The sequence below is a fragment of the Phaseolus vulgaris genome, chromosome 11, assembly GCF_000499845.2.
Source record: "Phaseolus vulgaris cultivar G19833 chromosome 11, P. vulgaris v2.0, whole genome shotgun sequence".
Taxonomy (NCBI): domain Eukaryota; kingdom Viridiplantae; phylum Streptophyta; class Magnoliopsida; order Fabales; family Fabaceae; genus Phaseolus; species Phaseolus vulgaris.
In genome coordinates this window covers 5,848,887-5,869,054 of record NC_023749.2, presented here as the reverse complement: position 1 = coordinate 5,869,054, position 20,168 = coordinate 5,848,887, and the positions used below count along the sequence as shown (strand labels likewise).

Here is a 20,168-nt window from a genome sequence, read left to right as displayed (position 1 = left end):
CTTGCAGACTCTTCCTTGTAAATGGTTCAACTCACAGAAATTTTATTCATATGATTTTGAACATGATAATAGATTTTTTTTACAAAAGATGGAGAAGAGATGAAACGATGGAAATAAATTAAAGAAAATGAAGGGAAGTACAAATGACATTTTCTATTCTTAGCGTATCTGCATATATGTTCATGAATTTTCATCAATTTCAACCTTCAAATTTACACCAATTAATTTGATCCAGCGTATCATATGACAATATGTAAGACATTTTATAACATTTAATATGCAACATTGTTAAATGTACTACAAATGTTTATTAATGTTTTTCTTAACATCCGTTTGGGTTGGTTCTCTACCTAAACCCCCTAAAGCCCAAAACTTGATTTGAAAAAGCTAATAATACCTCCCTCGCTCGAAGGGAAAGTCTCGAGTAGTAACAATAGTTTTATGACTTTTTTTCTGTGTTGCTATTGTGTGATTTGACACCTACTGGGAGTATTCTTGAATTACTAGAAAATGCTAATGATTTAGGGTCCATAATTTGGGGTGTATATAAAAGGTAATGGTCAACATTAAAGAGTAATTTAAAGAAGTCAGCCCATGATACTAATTTCAGATATAAACTATGTTATACACTCACTTCAATTGCACCTAAAGATATCCTGCATGAGTTATTAGATTGATTTATAAAAACCATAGTTCCTGTAACAAGAATATGCTTCAGATACAACTCCATCTGTACACGACGTTCGAACACAGATGTTTCGCTAACTGAGCAGTGATTAGTGATTCCAAAATGTAGCACTAAATCCCCGTCTCCCGCTGAAATGTTACCATTTTGTACTCACTAGACCCTTAAACTATAGACGGGAAGTAGGTATAAATTGTCTTGATGAACCATACCTTTTCTTTTGGTCAATATCTAGATAAATCATAGTGAGGTTATAAAATTACGTATTCCTAGTTTAGGATTACCCAAGAACAAATCGGGAGAATGTTCACCATTAAGAGCACTTTCTTCGCTATTCATGTATTATCAATCAACCAAATTCAACCAATCAGAACTGAACTTCTTAAGAGCCAAGTACTGGCCAGTGCAAAATCAACAATCACAATAGGGAGAAGCAGAACCTAAACTGAAATATAAACCCCTTTTAGATTTGAAATCCAAATATAAACTTCTGCAAATGAACAAAGTAAATTTTCAATAAAGAAGTCAAAAGACCGGCCAGAGCACTTAGAATACAGTTTGTTTTCCAAGTTATGACAAATGGCCATGCACAGAACATGGGACTGAAGAAAGGAGGAATATGGACAAGTTCCAATGCCATTCTTATACGCAGCAACAGTAACAGGTGAACCAATCCATTACACATTATATGTCCTCCAGTTCACAAAACCAGTATGAAGGGTCGCCAACAAATCACAACATTTCTTGTGACTTCCTTACACATCGGCTCACCTTTTTCTTGAAATCATCTCTCCTATCTCTCCACTCCTTCTGCAATACCATATCATACAGATCAGAACAAACTCAACAGAAATCCACACTATATATCAAGATGACAGGAAAAAAACACCACAAATAAAGAATTTGGTTGCCCCACGCAAAGCATTTCTACCAGAAAACATATTGGCAATGGTAATGTGAAATTCCCAGAACAAAAACGACTAAGAATAGTGCAGAAATACATGCTAGCTTTTATAGTAAAAAAAAGATATCACGAAAACCATCATAACAGGGTAAATACAAAACCAAATATGGAAAATGATTGAAATTGATATCCCAATTATTAATGTGGAAAACATAACAATTGCATACTAAACTATGAGAAACACTCAGATTTTATTGGCTTCTGAGCTTCACAGGTCTGAACATCAAGATTAAGGATTTTGCTTGGACCAGAGGGATAACTAACCTATTAAACCTTCATATTTAGCCATTGTACTTAATAAGAAAATGGAGACCATGCCTTGTCACGAGTTACATAGTTTAAATATCTTAGTCCATCAATCATACAATACAAAACAGTTCAGAATTTTTCTCAGATCAGAACAATTAGAGGGATGACTTCCACACATTCAATCTTAACATGTGGCCACTGTACTTATTAACTACTGGAAATTGGAGATCCCCCCTTGTCACAAGGTACATAGTTTAAATATCTCGGGTCAATTATACAAAACAATGGAGATGAAGATGGATGAAAAACCTAAGTGTTTTATGTGACTAAAAAAGTGCTGCTTCAGCTTAAACGTTTACAATGTTGGGTGAAAGTCAACAAGAGAATAAACTCAATGTAACAAAGATGAGAATGTTGCTTTTGGACAGATAGACATTACTATAATGCCTTGGGGGGTAGTTAGAATACCACATCTATTGAAGAAAATATGGAAGAATCTCACCTAGACCATCTGAAAATGTGCTTAGAAGACAGATAGCAATCCCAATTAGGAGAGTTGATCCTGTGGTTGTTAACCCTATTTCTTGAGGTAGACAAATACAAGATTTGGTGGCTGTTATTTAGTAACTTGTGGAAGTTGTTCATACTTAGAGAAGAAAACTCTTTCTTTAGGTCATTTCTGCTTAATAATTGGAGGACTATATCCTATTCAATTTCTAACTCGGTATCTCATCACTTACACCAACTAGCAATCAAGCTCAAGTATCTAGGAGAACATTTATCAAAGACGCTTCAATCAATACCTACTCAAATAATTATAGCATATACAGGATCAGAAGTAAACTAAGGCAATTGGTTTACAGTCCATAATAATATGGAAATAACTAACTATAAAAGGCAATTTACCAGTTAACTGTGCTTCGGCAGCATCTAATGAAATTCATACTAACATTTTCTTTACTAGGATACAAATAAGATGATGGGAAAAGACGAGTAGGTTACAGTAAAACAATCTAGTAAATAAGAAACGGTGGTCAAACTTACTGCAGCTTCAACATTTGCAGGAGATTCATCATTAGGGCTGGAAAGCATTGATATGATACTCAACACTATACTCTCTACCTGCAAGATAACAAATATATTGAAATATTAATACATTTGATTTAAAAAAACTTAAAACTTCACGAGTGACAAGTACATAAATTTGCTAATGGTCAACAAAATGCAATACCATTTTGAATGGACATCCAACAAAGTTATGAATAAGTTCTGACACATTTAATATTTGACATATGTACAAACATTTAGTTATTTCGTTTGATACATTTTTAGCTGAAAAGCTCTTGACTCAATCTTGGTCTTTCACTTCATAGTTATTCAAGCAATCCCAAACTTTGAATACTCTAATATTCAGCAGAGACTAATGATAAACATGAAAGATGCAACTCCAAACACAAGAGTTTGTGCATGGCTTCACTGTGGTTTCCAAACTGTTAATACGATTTCACCACCCATACGTTTCAACCCAATGCTTACCCAACTATTGTTCTCACCATAGCAATAGTGATGAGAAAAGTTGAAAAGCCTCAATAAGCTCCTCCACCAAGGTGAGATTGGTCTAGAAGATGGAAATTTATGCTAGTATTTCCACTTCCAAATGTAGGACTCGATCCTTCATTTGTAAGTTCTGGATTCTTCTCCCTCAATCATCCAGGTGGAGTTCATCATTTCTCCGAAATCCCTTGCCAAATGCAACTCCATTTTTTCCTTCACTTCCTCCCTCGGCACATTAAGAAAATGCCCATGAGCTATTGTACTAGATCAATACCTCTCAATGGTCCCACATAAAACTCAAACTTCTACTTAAAATATTTCATGGTAGTTGTTTGCTTCAAACCAAAAAGGTTGCTTCAAATGGATTTTGCATTATTGAAGAAGTCAAGAACCTTCTATTAATAAGTCCTTATGACTATAATGTTCTATTACCACTCTTCCTTCCTACTAACACAATAATCCTAGTGTCTCCATTAATCTTAATACTACACTAATCCCCAACATTAAGAATGTTATATTGGAACTTTTATCATCTAGATTCTCCATTTATGGAATGAAAGCTTAGAAAAATTATCCTTTCAGAATCTTCATGTTGCACTTTATTTGACAATTGATGGTATTAATATTATCTCCCTCTCTTTTTTCACGATGGGGAAGGAAGGTGAAGAGAGGGGAGGAAAGACGTATGGAGAGCTCCATTTTATGACAACTACTTAAACAGCGATTTAGCCCGTAATGCCAATGTCGCAATACAAAATTGATATGCAAACTCCCCAGCAATAAGCATAATAATATGAACGTCGGCAAACCCCAAGGAGAAAAACAACACAATTGATTTGCATCATACCAGTTTTTCCAATCTGGAAAGTGTTTACACGTTTTAGTTTTAACTATATCATTAAACAAGAGCATGCTGGACTTGAATGTAATCAAGATAAGGGGTATCAAATTTTAATTTAACCACTGAGTTGATTCATAGTCGTCAATATCCAAAACAAGTCATTGATGTAAAAAGGATAAGTAATTTATATTTTTCACATACTGTATGAACAGGTGTCCAACGTTCACTTGCAAGCTCATAACCATTTGGATCCTCACCAGGAGGATGAAGAATCGATATGCAAACCCGACCATCAGGATATACTGCAAATTGAAAGGCTTTCATGTAGTTTGTATCAAGGTAAAATAACATATTTAAAAAAAATTAAAGCACTCAACTCACCATTGGGATGCCATATCTCTGAGGAGAACTTCACTGAAGGTGGACTATTTGGATAATTGGATGGAAAACTCATAATAGCATTGAAAAAGCCCCCCTCGCTGTAATAAATTCAACCAATTGACAACAGGGAAAAAGGTTAGTAGAATTCCAACACTGAATAAGGGAAAGCAAACCCATGACATCAAAGAATATTTTGCAGGTACAATGAAAAGATAAATCCCAGTAGTAAATAGCAATTAAAAATTAAAAAAAAACACAATGAATTTCAGCAATTAGAGTAGGCAAGGAACAAGAAACGAAGTCATTAAATCAACAAAACAATCCAAGTGCGAATCAAATAAACAATTAAAAAAACCATCTTCGGGCAGAGAAAAAAAAAAAAACCTGCCCAGTAACCAAACCCCAAAGAAAAGACAGAGCAGAACCCAAATATCCAAACTTGGAATAGAAAATCTAGAAACAATTGCTTGAGAGAGTCTCAAGAGCAAAGGCATACTACAAAAATCAAAAGGAGATTGCTTACTATAGAGTATCTGGCGGTCCAATTATGGTGACACTCCATTCAAAAATGTTGATTTCGTCCACCAAACCGGCGGAGAAGCCGTCGACGGGGTTTTTGCAAAGATCTGCGAGGAAAGGGCAATCAGAACATCGCGGAGAATCCACGCCAAACAGGGCCCTATTACTGCGTGGGGATTCACAAAAGAAAAATGGAAAACCATGAGAGAGATAGAAATATACCTTTGAGCTGCTTTTGAAGGAGAAGGCTGGCCTGAGATGCCATGGAAGGAGAAGGCAAGAAGAGAAGAGAAAAAGATTGTGTAATCTTTTCAAAACCGACACCTCTTGATTGATTTGAAATTATTTATAACTATGAATGAATATGAATGAATGGGGGTTCAGGTCTTTCCAGGATTACACTGCCTGCGATCATTAGAACTCACCACCACCCATCTATACTTTGCTTAACCCAACCCGGCCCAAATGCCTCTTTCAACTGTTACAATCTTTTTGGTTCAAAAGAAAAAAATGGAGAAAGACACATTTCTCATTTTACCTTGGAGCAAATCTGGGAGGGAAACAAAACATTCTATTTTATTTTATTGATCTCAGAAATTCTCTACTTTAGTTATTCTAATTCAACAAAAGATTGGAGTGTCATCAAGGCAAAATGCTATGTTGCAAAATCTACCATTTCTAAACAATATAAAAAAAACTCAAAATGTTTGTGCCAAAAAAGAAATGATGGCTGAAAATGTTTGTTACAAAAAATAGAAAACTGATTTTTTTTCTGTTTTATATATTAGAAAAATATATTATTATTTTTGTGAAATAACATTTTAAATAATTTAAACAAAAATACCTATTGTTAAAGTAGACAGTCAATTGGATCGAGTTTGTGCTTTTTTTTTATTAGATTTAACTTAATCTGACTTAGTTTTAGTTGGATTGAATTGGAATGGAGTGATAGGTTTTTTAAAAAAAACTCTACTATATAATTTCAAAAACAACTTTTTTTTATATTTTTAGAATTATTTTTAAAATAATATACTCTTTTTTTAATAATTGAACACTTAAATATTTAAAAATACACGTTTAATTAATAAAATATTATTACTATTTAATTAATTAATAATTTTCATTAAATTATATTGAATTTTGATTTATTTTATAAATCCCTTCACCACCTATTAGATCGGATTATTTTAGGTTGAGTCTGGTTTAATTTTATCATAATTATAAGTTTTAATTAAATTTGCTACGGTTGGATTGTTACTCAGCTATAAAAAAAACATTATATATATATATATATTATTTTGAAATGATAGTTATTAAGGTTATTATTAAAGAAATATTTTGTATATAATATCAAATAAAACAAGTAAACAATTTGATATTTTTTAATTCATTAGGATTATATTACTCACTTAAATGTAATAAAAACATGTCATTCCTTAATGAAATTACTATCTATTTTATGGAATAAATGTTTACATTTTTTAATACTTGTATACAATTAAAAATAAGTCTATCAAAGATTAATTTAAATTTCTATCATGTTTTTGACACACACTAATCTATAATACATGTCTTGTTTATAATACGTACAAATTCATCCCCATTTAAAGAAAAGTTTTGTCAAATGTCACTTTTTCTAGTATTTTTTCAGGATACACTACCTTAACTATTTAATTATAGAAAGTTATCTATCTCATCACTTTTCAATTTAAATTCTGCATTTTTTATAATGTGAGAATTAGATTTTCCAAAACTGGTTACAATAAGTGAATAATGACTTACTGCAATTATAACAATTTTGATATTTTTGAGGTCATGTGTTACATAAAAAAAAAAACAAGAACATTAAATTCAAACAGAAAGGCAAAATCAATCTTTTGATATGTTCTTAAAATAATTAACCCTGCCACACCTTCTGGTAATTAACTCTTTCCATACATATATACCTTTTTTAAATTTAAATTGTATTGATACAAATTTAATTAATAACATGTTTAGTAGAACAATAATTTTTTTAGAAAACCTTTTAGACAGATTTTTATATTAACTTTGCATCACAAACTTCTCGATTATAAATATTAGAGATGGGTAAATTCTTCATCTATGTTTTAAAACATGAATAAAATGATTTTCTAATATGTAGATGAACACTATGCTTTGTATAGACCTTTTAAATTATAATAGGAACTTGTTTGGTGATATTAAAAATCATAAACTAACAAACAAACTCTTAAGAATAATGAATTCATAATAAGAGAATAGAGAAAAATGAGTGAAAGTATTTTAAAAAAAAAATAAAAAACATTTATTAAAGAAAGTAAAGATTTAAGTATTACAGTAAAGAAGTGAAGGCAAATTGCTAAATAAGGGAAACCAACATTCATAACAAAAGATAAAAAAAAAATAGTAAAAATAACCTAAACTTCTTTATCACATAAAGAGAAAATCAATAAGAATCATGAACCCTTTAAAAAGTATATAAACTAAATAACTAAATCATATGAGAGTATATGTCACAATCACAATAAGTCTTTCCTTCAATGTGCATGTTATCTTGATGTGGTTGGTGTCTAACAAAAAGAGTTTTTATCAAATGGGAATGGAATGATGTTGCAACATGAGAAGATATTTATTCACATCTAATATTTTTAAATTATCAAATATGTATTATATGGTTCAGATGGATAAGGTCACATTCAATATATGATAACATAATATAAATTTGGTAACAACCCAGATAACATAAATTTAACACGATTAATTAGTATTTGATGTTATGTTAATATAAAATTTAATAGCAATATTCATATTAAGTTCATTAATCTAATTATCTAATATCACTTTGTTTTGGGGAAAGACTTTTTTTTTTTTAGTTATGACGAGTACGATAATTTTTTTTACTTTTCATCCTTTAATATATATAAATAAATCTTTTAAATTTCAATATTTTTTATTTTTAATAATTTTGTTTTATAAATGATTTGAGTTTGGAAAACTTTTATAATAGAGAAAACAAATTTGTCATATTGTAGAAATCGGTTCTCTCTTTTGCTAAAGTCATTTATTAAAAAATTATTATTCCGTAAATATAATCAAGAAAATATAACGTCTCTTTAGTATTAATATTTCGAATATATTATTGTCATTTCAAAGTAATTACTGTTCATTACTAAAAATACATTTCAATTATCCTAATCTCAATTATAAGTAAATAGTCATACTAAAGAAAAAAAAAATCTCAATTATATTGATAATTTAAAAAATATTTAGAAGGAGTGTGAAATTAAATTTCATCCGATTCGAAATTAAGATTATTAGTTTATTTATGTGAGACCGAATTTTATCTCAAATTTCACTAAGAAATCATACAGACCAATAACTAATCATATATAAGGAAATAGATAAATCACTTCCAAATAAGTCAATCAAATACTTTTATTATAAGAATGAATAGTGAATGTCATAATAGAACAAATTGTCCACCTCCACGATAATAGAATACAAACTCTTAATACTATTTTTCTGCATTATATTTAAATTATATTAATATTGGTTTAAGCAATTTAAATTTTAATACAATTATTTTTATAAAAAATTATTATAACTTCAAATTAAAATTAATTAATATGACTCTAAACCGACTTTTTTTTTCTTATAATAAACCAATGTTATTCTTTAGAGTCTCAATATATTTACATAGTCAAACCTTAGGTCCTGTTGACAATATCTAGCATGACAACAATAATATTATAAATAACTTAATTTAATATTTTAATATTATATATAATTGTTAAATAGATGTAAGTAAAAATATAGTGTAGAAAATAGTTTTTTTCTTTCTAAATAAGGACACGCTAACACTCATAACAGTGCTCTATATTATTTTACACCTAAATAAAATATTTTATTATAATATAATATTTTAATATTTTATTTATAGAAAAAAACAGGACATATGTTTAATTTTGAATAATGGTGGCGGCCAAACTTTTTTTTATTTTGGGAGCTGACTGTAAAAAACTTCTTTATAAGTGTTGGAAGATATTTAAAGTGAAAAAGTTTCCCGAGACAAAAATAAAATAAAAATGGTTACAATTAAAGTTTAAGTTTTCGTTTAACATTCTTCATTTTATCTTTTCTATTAAAGTTTCTTGTTTACTTTTAAGATTTTAAATATAAAATATTACCAACTTATTTTTTTATTATGAATTAAATCTACTTTAATCAATTTTTTAAAATAATTAACATATTATTTTATATTACTTTTTAATTTTAACAATAAAAAAATATATTAAAATTATTATATATTATAACTTGACATATTACATCTCAACTAATAACAATCATTTATCATAGAAAAAAATATTATTAAAAAGGAAAAAAAAAATATAAAAAAATGACCAAAATCCATAACAAAAACATATGAGACTCAAATCAGATTATTAGTTTACATGAGACCGAATTTTATTTATTATATATATATTATTTTATATATGAATGTATATTATAATATAGAAAACGTAATATATATTATTTTTTTATAATATAAGAAAGGTGAAATAAGATTTTCAGATTTCAATGAAATCTTATTTGGCAAATGCGATTTTATTTTTTAAATATATTAAAATATATTATAATATTAAAAAAAGCAGATGAGATGTTTATTTTTTTATTTTTTTAATATAATAATAAATGATGATTGGTGTTTGAAGTGTCTGAGATATCAAATTGAAAACTTTTATAAAAAAATGTTCTTTTTAAATATATTTAATATATATATCTATTATTATTTTTTAAAATTCGTGTTATTTTTATTTATTTCATATTCCATATTGACAATTTATCCATCTTGAGAGAAAAAAAATCATTTTGGGAAAATAAAAAAATTGAACAAGTTTTGGTGAAAAACCTCCAGCGACACAAATCAACAAATAGGTATCTCAAGTCGACACCAAAAAAATTGACCTATCAAAGATATTGAGGACCAGACAAAATCCTCAGTGCTGTTCTGTTTTGATGCAGAATTTTTTTTTATTACATGTGATGAAATGGATGACATCTGTTGGTGATCCAATTTGCTAAAATAATGTTGTTGAAGAGTAATTTCACTTTTTCAATAATTTCTATAAATAATATTAACTGCATCATTGATTTACAATATCATATCATTCTATAAATGGTATGAAGTTGTTCTTTAGCCTAGTTAGCTTCATGAAATATTGAAATCAATAAAAGGTGGTAAATAGCTAATCTGACACGTGTTTAAACTTTCTAGTCAAGTTTCACTATTTTATTATGAAGATATTTACTGTGAGAAAAATTAATTATAACCCAACTTTTTAAATGAATTGAATTTGTGCTTTAGGTAAAGTTGACACGCACATTAAAAAAAAAAAGAGTTCCTAAACACATCATTATTCAGTAGGTCCAAATTTGGTGACACTACAAAATTTCACCAATTACGAAACACTGCATTGGATTAAACAATTCAAACTTATCGGAAAGTACACTCCAAATTTCCAAGTAACTTAATCCAACCCTTTCAAATGACATCTTTTAATATAAATAAAACCAGTAATTCAAATCAGTTCAAATTCATATTTCAACTAAATTTATCAGTTCAAAACTAACTGAAAAATAAATCATGAATTAATCATGTTGCTGACACGCCCCGTGCTTCTATCCAAAGAACAAAACTCTACCCACCTTTCCTTATCGTCGAATCATACGTGTATCACCTACTTGTTTTCAGCAAACAATAACCAAAACACAGAAAATAACAATCAAAACGTGGTAAAGGTAAAACCAGTTCGATTTGTCAGAAGTAAAAGAAAAAAGGACCGAAATCACGTGTTATACCAGGTACCTTTTGTTTTCTCCCATTAAAAAGAATCAAAATCTCGAGATATGGGCCAATTACGTGGATCGGTCTCTTTCTTTTCACATTGTACAATCATCACACTCTTACCACTATCATCAAACCAGTAGCGTCTACCACAGCAAGAGCAAGGAGAAGTTTAAAGATGCACAAACAAAGCTCAAGCTCTAGTCTTTAACCACACAACATAAATGTTACAACTTTTTAAGATAATGATTAACAAAACACTGCAACTACATTGAAGAAATTACAAGCATATTTTTTTTCTTATTTCATTTTGCCAACTTTCGTTACGAAGGAGACAAGGGTCGAGTCACCAAACAATGACCCAAACCTTAACAAAAGACTTTGGTCACTTTCAGTGGCAAAAGATGACCTTAAGTTCATGCGGGGAGGAACACTGGTGCAAGAGAGAGGGGTTGTCGTGCGCGTAGGTGAACGTGTTGGGGCACGCGTGCTTGAAGAAGGTGGAGTACACGGACTCACGGCACGTGTGGGGGCTGTTGAAGTGGTTCCTACAGCAGAGCTCGTCGGTGTGAAAAGCCTCGCACCCGCTCTTGCACGCCACGACGGGTCCGTGAACGGCGGGGACACGGTGCTGCAGCACGGAGGGACACGTGGCCAGCAACTCGGCGCGGCAACCAACCACCGGGCACACGCCTTTGCCCTCGTGCGGGGTCACGGTCATGGGGACGTTAAAACCGTCCACGAGGCTCACGCTGTAGGAGACGTAGTCGCCGTTGCCGTGGTGGGCCTCCACCTGCGCCAAGGAGGCGGGGGCGGCGCCACCAGCACCGTTGCACTGGAGACGGCCGCCGCAGTCTCCGCTGGAGCAGGAAAAGGCGGTGCCGGAGTAGGTGCAGCCGGTACGGGCCCAGACCCGGCCCGACCAGTGGACGTCGGGGACGGGGATGGATTGGTGGGTGAGGGTGTGGAGGGTGAAGCCACCGCCGGCGAGGACTGGGTGGCCGGCGTTGGGTTGAATGGCTGGCCAGACGGTGTAGTTGCAGTTGTTAACAAGGGTTAAGATAAGTGCAGCTGTGGGTGAGGTAAGGGTGGTGACAGCGAGGATGAAGAATGTGCATAGAAACAATGAAGAAGCCATGATTTAATTAGTAACTATGAAAATGGAAGCATGTAGAAGAAGTTATTTATAGAGTGTTTAGATGAAGGGAGTTGGTGGGTGTGTTACAGAGGGTTATATTTTTAGTCTGTGGGACGGAATTGCCCTTTCCCTCTGCATTTGAGTGCCTTTGAAGTTTCGAATTTTGAATTTGGAACGATGGAGAATAGGGGCAAAATTGATATACCAGGAAAGTGGGGAGGGTTTGGTTTTTGGGTGAATATTTTTGTGAAATTTTCCTCCGTACTAGTGAAAGTGGAAAATTTTATTTACCTCCCTCCCTCTCCTACAAATTAAAGAAAAAAACTCCCAAAATTTAATTCAATTTTTAACAATTTTTTACTGGAAAACATTTTTCTTTTTCTTATTTTTAAATATAAAAATATTATATGATATTATCTTAACGAATTCGACATTAAAATATTAATATCATAAAAATAAAAAATTAATTTCCTAATTAGAACCTGGTAGAATTTCCTAAATTCTAAAATAAATAATATCTCATATGATAATTTTATGACCATATTAATATTACCTGTCAGAAAATCTTAAAATATTTTAATTCACACAACCAAATTTTATTCCATCCTACGTCCTTTTGTAAATTTGTTCCTCTTACAAACATTTTAAATTTATTATTCTCCATTTTAATTAATTTTTTCAAATTAATTTTCAAAAATGGTTGGAAAGCAGGGATAAGATTGATCAGAGTGGGAATTCAAACTGGTGTTGAAACTAAAACCGAGGGCCTCCAACTTTCCAGCAACACTCCCATAGTCTTCAGTCAAAACTGAATGAATAAAAAAAAACCTTGATTAAAATGCAAATCTTTTTATAACTGTGTAAAAAAGTTAAGTTTAACATATAAATTTTATGTTATGTATTTTTATTTATTTTTTCTTTGTCGGTAATAAAAAATAAATAAATGTAAATCACTTCAGGGTGGTCAAACTCTTATACAAACATAAAATACCTAAGACATTTCATCTCAACACTCACACTGTCGGACGCCTAGAATTACAAAACACTCTCGACTCAACCCAAAAAATATGAGTTAAAAGATAAATCAAAAAATCATCGTCATACAAACCAAAAGTTCGAGACACCACTCGGTAAAGAAGAACAAATCTCCCTTTAACTTAATCCAAAACTAATTATTTATTTTAATATGTCAGTTTCTCATCTTTTAAGCTTGCGGTATATACATAGCTTCTCATTGGTCTAATTATTTTATAACCTCTACAATTAATTATCATAAATTTTTATATTTTATTATTGAATTGGGAAGAATTACAAGAATGTATGATAATATAGCTACGTTTAAATAGTATTTTTGGTCTTTTTGGTTTTGGTTTTTTTTCTTAGTTTAGGCTTTGTTGTTTTTTTGTTTACCAAAGCCCATTATAGTTTTTTTCCTTCCCTTTTGTAATATAAAAAAATATGGCATCAGCACATGCGAAGGGTTAATAAAATCAGATTTTGATTTTCCACTATTCTAATTGGTCTTTGTGCACCGCTTCTCTTCTTCTCCATCTTGCCACTTTTGATCAAGAATGATGCAGAACTTCAAGATGGTATCAGAGCGGGTATAACCCGCTCTGTTCCGCTGCCTCAATTTTTCTTTCTCCTCCTACGAATCTCTCCTCGTTTTCTTTTCCCCTTTCTTGGTTTCGTCTTCCTCATGGCTGCGACACAAGAAGCCAAGAATGATCCAAACAATGCATTCTACCTTCATCCAGGAGAAAGTCCAACGATGGTTTTAGTCACACCGCATCTTGATGGATCTAACTACCATTCTTGGAGTAGAGCAATGAAACGTGCCCTACTTTCAAAGAACAAGTTCAAATTTGTCAACGGGGAGATACCAGAACCTTCAAGTAGTGACAGTCAATACGAAGCGTGGGAGAGGTGCAACGTTATGGTGATCTCATGGATCACGCGAAGTCTAACAACACAGATAGCTCAAAGCACTTTGTATATTGATAGTGCAAAAGAACTGTGGGAAGACCTTAGAGAAAGATTTGCGAAAAGTAACCATTTTCGTGTTTCAGACCTATTACAAGAGATTAATTCCATCAAGCAAGGTGAAAGGAGTATCACAGATTATTACACTGACTCCAAAACTCTGTGGGAGGAGTTGGATTCTTTACGCCCTTTGTCAGCCTGTGTGTGCAAGACGAAGTGTGGTTGCGGGATGATGAAAACCATAGCAAATTATAAGGATTCTGAGCGGGTGATGTGCTTCTTGAAAGGATTGGGAGAAACATACAACACCGTTAAAACCCAAATCTTGCTAACAGAACCTCTACCAAGTATTAATCGTGTCTTTTCTTTAGTTTTACAACAAGAACGACATTTGAATGAGAGCATGGGAATAGACACGAAGGTCTTGATTAATAGCGCTAATCAACAAAGAACAAACAACAAAACCAACAACAGTAATCATGGGTGGCGCAACTATGGAAGAGGAAGAGGAAAAAACTATGGAAAACAATGTTCCTTCTGCAACAAGATGAACCACACCGCAAATGAGTGTTATTCCAAACATGGTTTCCCACCATGGATAAAACAAAGAAGTGTTGCGAACGCTTTTGAGAAGGATGAAGAAAATGAAGCTGAAAAAGGAAAATCTACCCATGAAGAAACTCTTAACGAACAGATTGTCAAAAGCTTTGGAACAGAACAGCTGCAACAACTTGTGGATATGATTCAAAATTCCAGGAATAAAGAGAAAGCGATAACAACACCATAGGAGAATATTCAAAAACGAGCAACAACTCAGGTAAGGAAGGTATAAGTAATTGGATTCTTGATACAGGAGCCACTGATCATGTGTCATGCTCCAATTCTTTCTTTATAAGCTATTACAAAATAAAACCTGTGAGAGTTAAGTTACCCAATAATCATACTGTTACTGCTATGTATGCTGGTACCGTGACTTTGTCAAAGAACATAACTCTACATAATGTCTTGTACATTCCAGAATTTACATTGAATATAATTTCTGTTCAGCGGCTAACAACATCCTTGAGATGCCAACTTGTTTTTTATCATAATATTTGTCAGATACAGGAGAAGCATTCTTTGAAGATGATTGGTCAAGCTGAAATACACAATGGACTCTACCATTTGCAAACAGAAAAAGGAGACGGGTTGATTTGTAGTATGTACAATAATAATGTTTTCAAATCTGATAATAAACTTGACATTTGGCATTGTAGAATGGGTCATCCCTCAAACAGAGTGTTGGATAAATTGGCTAAGAAATATTCTGATGTGCATTTTGATAATATGAATGTTTGTGTTCCTTGTCATTTAGCTAAACAACATAAACTGCCTTTTCCCCTTAGTAAAACTTTTAGTAAGCATGCTTTTGAACTTGTTCATATGGATATTTGGGGCCCTTTCGGTGTTACTTCTGTTCACGGACACAAATATTTTTTAACGATAGTAGATGATTATAGTAGATATACATGGGTTCACTTAATGAAAACCAAAAGTGAAGCTAGGGAATTCTTGCAGAATTTTATCATGTATGTTAGGAATCAATTCAATAAAGGCATAAAGGTTATTAGAACTGATAATGGGAAGGAGTTTTGCTGGAAGGATTTTTATGATTTACATGGTATTTTACATCAAACATCTTGTAATGAAACACCACAACAAAACTCCACTGTTGAAAGGAAGCATCAACATATTCTAAATATCACACATTGTCTTATGTTTCAATCTAACTTGCCTAAGGTTTTTTGGTCATATGCTGTTTTACATTCTGTGCATTTGATAAATTGTTTGCCATCTCCTGTTATACAAAACAAATGTCCTTATGAGCTAATGTATGAATGTATGCCTGACATCTCTGACATGAGAATTTTTGGGTGTTTATGTTTTGCTTCTACTCTTGAACAAAACAGACACAAGCTTGATCCTAGAGCACGAAAGTGCATTTTCCTTGGCTTCAAACAAGGTACTAAGGGGTATGTTGTTTTAGATATTAACTCTAGAGAGATTTTTGTATCAAGAAATGTAGTTTTCTATGAAACTTTCTTTTATAACATAAGTGATAGAGATGAGCAGGAAACTGTCCAAGAAAACAGTGACTTCACAGGACAAATATGTGATGATCTTCCTCTGCAAAATAAAGCTGAAAGATGTACTCAACATGAAGAATTGAGACGTTCAACTAGGATCAGGAAAACACCAGCATTCTTGGAGGATTATCATCACCAGATCATGATGGCACCATGTAGCAAGAAAGTAGAAGAAAACACAAAGGTGCGTTATCCACTTAGCTCTCTTTTATCCTACAAAAATCTTTCAGAAAACCAACTAAACTACTCTTTGTCCATATCCTCACAAACCGAGCCACAAAGTTATGAAGAAGCAAAACAGTTTCCTGAATGGGTAGAAGCCATGAAGGCAGAAATAGAAGCTCTTGAAGTCAACAAAACTTGGGAAATAATGGATCTTCCTCCTAACAAAGTACCCATCGGCTGTAAGTGGGTTTATAAGATTAAACGCAAAGCTGATGGAGAAATTGAGAGGTACAAGGCAAGACTTGTCGCCAAAGGGTATACACAACGTGAAGGCATAGATTACATGGAAACTTATTCACCTGTGGCCAGGCTCACTACTGTTCGAACTATCATTGTTGTAGCTGCTGCCATGGATTGGCACCTTGAACAGTTGGATGTGAATAATGCATTCTTGCATGGTGATTTGCAAGAGGAGGTCTATATGGAGTTGCCCCCTGGTGTAACCAGCAAAAGAACCCAACCAATCTGTCGCCTAACCAAATCCTTATATGGGTTAAAGCAAGCAAGTAAGCAATGGTATGACAAACTCACTACTTTTCTTCTTAGTATTAATTTTGCTTGTTCAAAGGCAGATAATTCTCTTTTTATTAAAGCTGCTGGAACATCCTTTATCGCTCTTCTCATATATGTTGATGATATATTAGTTGCTGGTAACAACATGAAAGATATAGAAGATGTTAAAAATTCCCTAAATACAGCTTTTAAAATAAAAGATCTTAGTCATTCAAAGTTTTTCTTAGGACTAGAAATTGCTAGAACCAAGAATGGCATCCATATCTGTCAGAGGAAATATGCACTCGAAATTTTAGCTGATGCAGGTATGTTGAATGCAAAGCCAGCAGTCACACCCATTACTAAGAAGAATGAAAAGCTTTTTGATCAAAATTCAACCGTGCATGACATTGGTACATACCGAAGGATCATTGGAAGGCTACTATATTTAGTTCATACAAGACCAGATATCAGTTTTTCTGTACAATTCCTAAGTCAGTTTGTTCAAGCACCTTCAAAATTGCATCACCAAGTTGTTCAGAGGATACTCATATATATAAAGGCTTCACCAGCGCAAGGTATTTACTATCCCAAAAATAATAATATTCAAATTAAAGCTTTTTCTGATTCTGACTGGGCCTCATGCATTACAACACGTCGATCCACTACTGGATTCCTTATTTACCTTGGAGAATCATTGCTGTCATGGAGAACCAAGAAGCAAAGTACAATGTCAAGATCTTCTTCTGAAGCTGAATATAGAGCTCTTGCAACTACTTGTTGTGAAGTACAATGGCTCAGCTATCTTCTTGAAGATCTTCATGTGATAACCAGCGACAATGCTAGCCTTTTCTGTGATAGCCAATCTGCACGTCACATTGCACATAACGATAGCTTTCATGAAAGAACTAGACACATAGACATTGATTGTCATGTGGTGAGGGAGAAGCTACAACAAGGTCTCTTCCAGTTACTTCCAATCAGTTCTGAAAATCAACCTGCAGACCTTCTCACAAAAGCACTTGACAAAGAAAGGTTTCATAAGCTACTCTCCAAGCTTGGTGTCTGCAACATTCATCCACCAGCTTGAGGGGGGTTTTAGTGTTTTTGGTCTTTTTGGTTTTGGTTTTTTTTCTTAGTTTGGGCTTTGTTGTTTTTTGTTTACCAAAGCCCATTATAGTTTTTTTCCTTCCCTTTTGTAATATAAAAAAATATGGCATCAGCAGATGCAAAGGGTTAATGAAATCAGATTTTGGTTTTCCACTATTCTAATTGGTCTCTGTGCACCGCTTCTCTTCTTCTCCATCTTGCCACTTTTGATCAAGAATGATGCAGAACTTTAAGATTTAAAGAAATAAGTATATATATTTTTATATATATTGAAGTGATTGATGTACGAAAACTCGAAATATAAAAAGAAATGTAATAAAAAATTAAACGGTAATTCTATTTTAAATAGTGATAATAATAAAATAAGTGATTGTGAAAAAATAATAAATTTCCTTTAGTTTCAAAAAGTGATTAATTTCTAAAAAAAGAAAAAATATTGTGTGAGAAAACTATTGTTTTTATATAGTTGTGAATCATTAAAAAAAATACGTGTATTGTTCAATACAAATTAAAAGTATTTGATGGTATTTGTTAGAAATGTGAAATTTAAATTTGATTAATAGTTATATCGAAGTTTCACCCACTAGTTTGAGGAAAGTTAGCTTATGTCCACTTCGTAATAAGTGTATTTTACTTTTAAATATTTTTGATGTTGTTTAAGTGTGATTTTGTATTAAATTAACAAAAAATTTCAACATAAAAATTCTAAATAGTTATTATTTTTAGTTAAGAAAAATCAACTTGATATAATTAATATAATTCTATATTTTGTATTTAGACTTTATCAAAGTTAAACGAGTATAAAAGTTTGTTGTAAATGTAATAACTGGATATAATGAATTAATTTGAGATCATATATATATTATAATTGTTTGTATAATGTATCTGGTGAAGTATGAAAATAAGAGTATTATGAATTATATGAATTTTATTAAATATTAATATTTTATACTTTTGTATGCTTGAATATAAAAAAATAACGTGGAAAAAAAAGATTGGTCACAGGTGTATATATAAATTGATAGATGGATATATACATGATAAAATTGGCACATGGCAAAAATAACGTTATGTGCAAATTCAACAAATTGATATGAATGACATTATCTTAAACAGCTTGTTCAATAAATATTTTGTGAAAGTTATAATTATAAGATGTCCCGAAAATAATTTAAATTAATTATGATAGTATTTATTCACATAAATGGAATCTCTATATAAATACTTATTAACAATATATTAATAAATAATTATTTTAAAAGATTGCTATTTACATTACTTACTTATAAGTCCAATTGCGTATTATTAGTTATCTAGGTATGTTTCACATGTGTTAGACTTTTTTATTTTATAAAAATTCAACAAACTAACATTATTATTAAATTTCACATTTCTATTAGGCTGACACTTCAAGTAACAACAATCATTTGTTACCACATGAAAAAAATATTATTAAAAGACAAAAGGGAAAGGAAATACAAAAAAATGTAGAAAGACTAAACTAAAACCCATATATTAACAAAAAAGGTACATAGTAATAGATACCTATTAATAAATAACTTAAAAAAAAATATAGATGAAAGCCTATTACAGGTGTTTCACCTATTACAAAACATCCAAGAAACAGTAATTCTAGTAGTAGATGCAACACAAACTAAGGTAGAATTCACATTCAAACCGTAAACTAGTAAGACATATCTTTTGAGTTTGTTCAATAACATATATAACTTCATAAAACTCAGCAATCAAAACAGTCATAACATTAAGAAATCACCAATAAATTTTTGCATATTCCCCCAAAAAATACCACCACAAGTAGTAAGCTTATGAGAACTTCTAAAAGCACCATCAATGTTTATTTTAACTCAACATAGAGAAAGAAATTATCATCTAACACGATTTGACAAATTTAAACTGAACTATAAACTAAATAAGATTGTTTGGTATTAAAAATTTAAATATTCAATTAAATATTTATATGAAAAAAATGGGTACTAGGATTTAAGTTATAAATTTAATTACAAAATGTATTAAAAAGTTAACCTTTATTTTTTTT

At 31.6% G+C, this 20,168-nt stretch overlaps 2 protein-coding genes across 2 annotated transcripts; both read right to left on the bottom strand.

Moving 5' to 3' along the window:
* Window positions 1-1,131: 1,131 nt before the first annotated feature.
* Window positions 1,132-5,834, bottom strand: LOC137821320 (ubiquitin-conjugating enzyme E2 7-like). Its single transcript, XM_068625887.1, has 6 exons — window positions 5,416-5,834; window positions 5,198-5,300; window positions 4,675-4,772; window positions 4,495-4,595; window positions 2,943-3,020; window positions 1,132-1,495 (listed from the first exon to the last, which is right to left on the bottom strand). Exons 1-6 carry the CDS (start codon window positions 5,456-5,458, stop codon window positions 1,418-1,420), a joined length of 501 nt encoding a protein of 166 aa, XP_068481988.1. The 5' UTR covers window positions 5,459-5,834; the 3' UTR covers window positions 1,132-1,417.
* A 5,383-nt stretch (window positions 5,835-11,217) lies between these two features.
* LOC137826782 (osmotin-like protein) lies at window positions 11,218-12,206 on the bottom strand. Its single transcript, XM_068632923.1, has one exon. It carries the CDS (start codon window positions 12,174-12,176, stop codon window positions 11,430-11,432), a length of 747 nt encoding a protein of 248 aa, XP_068489024.1. The 5' UTR covers window positions 12,177-12,206; the 3' UTR covers window positions 11,218-11,429.
* Between the last annotated feature and the right edge of the window lie 7,962 nt (window positions 12,207-20,168).

Excerpts from the sequence above, each read along its gene's own strand:
- LOC137821320 (XM_068625887.1), bottom strand. The coding sequence starts at position 5,458 with ATGGCATCTCAGGCCAGCCTTCTCCTTCAAAAGCAGCTCAAAG. Across the intron at positions 3,021-4,494 it reads GTTGGACACCTGTTCATACA|GTAGAGAGTATAGTGTTGAG; the intron begins GTATGTGAAAAA and ends GTTATCTTGCAG. Across the intron at positions 1,496-2,942 it reads CTGCAAATGTTGAAGCTGCA|AAGGAGTGGAGAGATAGGAG; the intron begins GTAAGTTTGACC and ends ATGGTATTGCAG.
- LOC137826782 (XM_068632923.1), bottom strand. The coding sequence starts at position 12,176 with ATGGCTTCTTCATTGTTTCTATGCACATTCTTCATCCTCGCTGTCACC.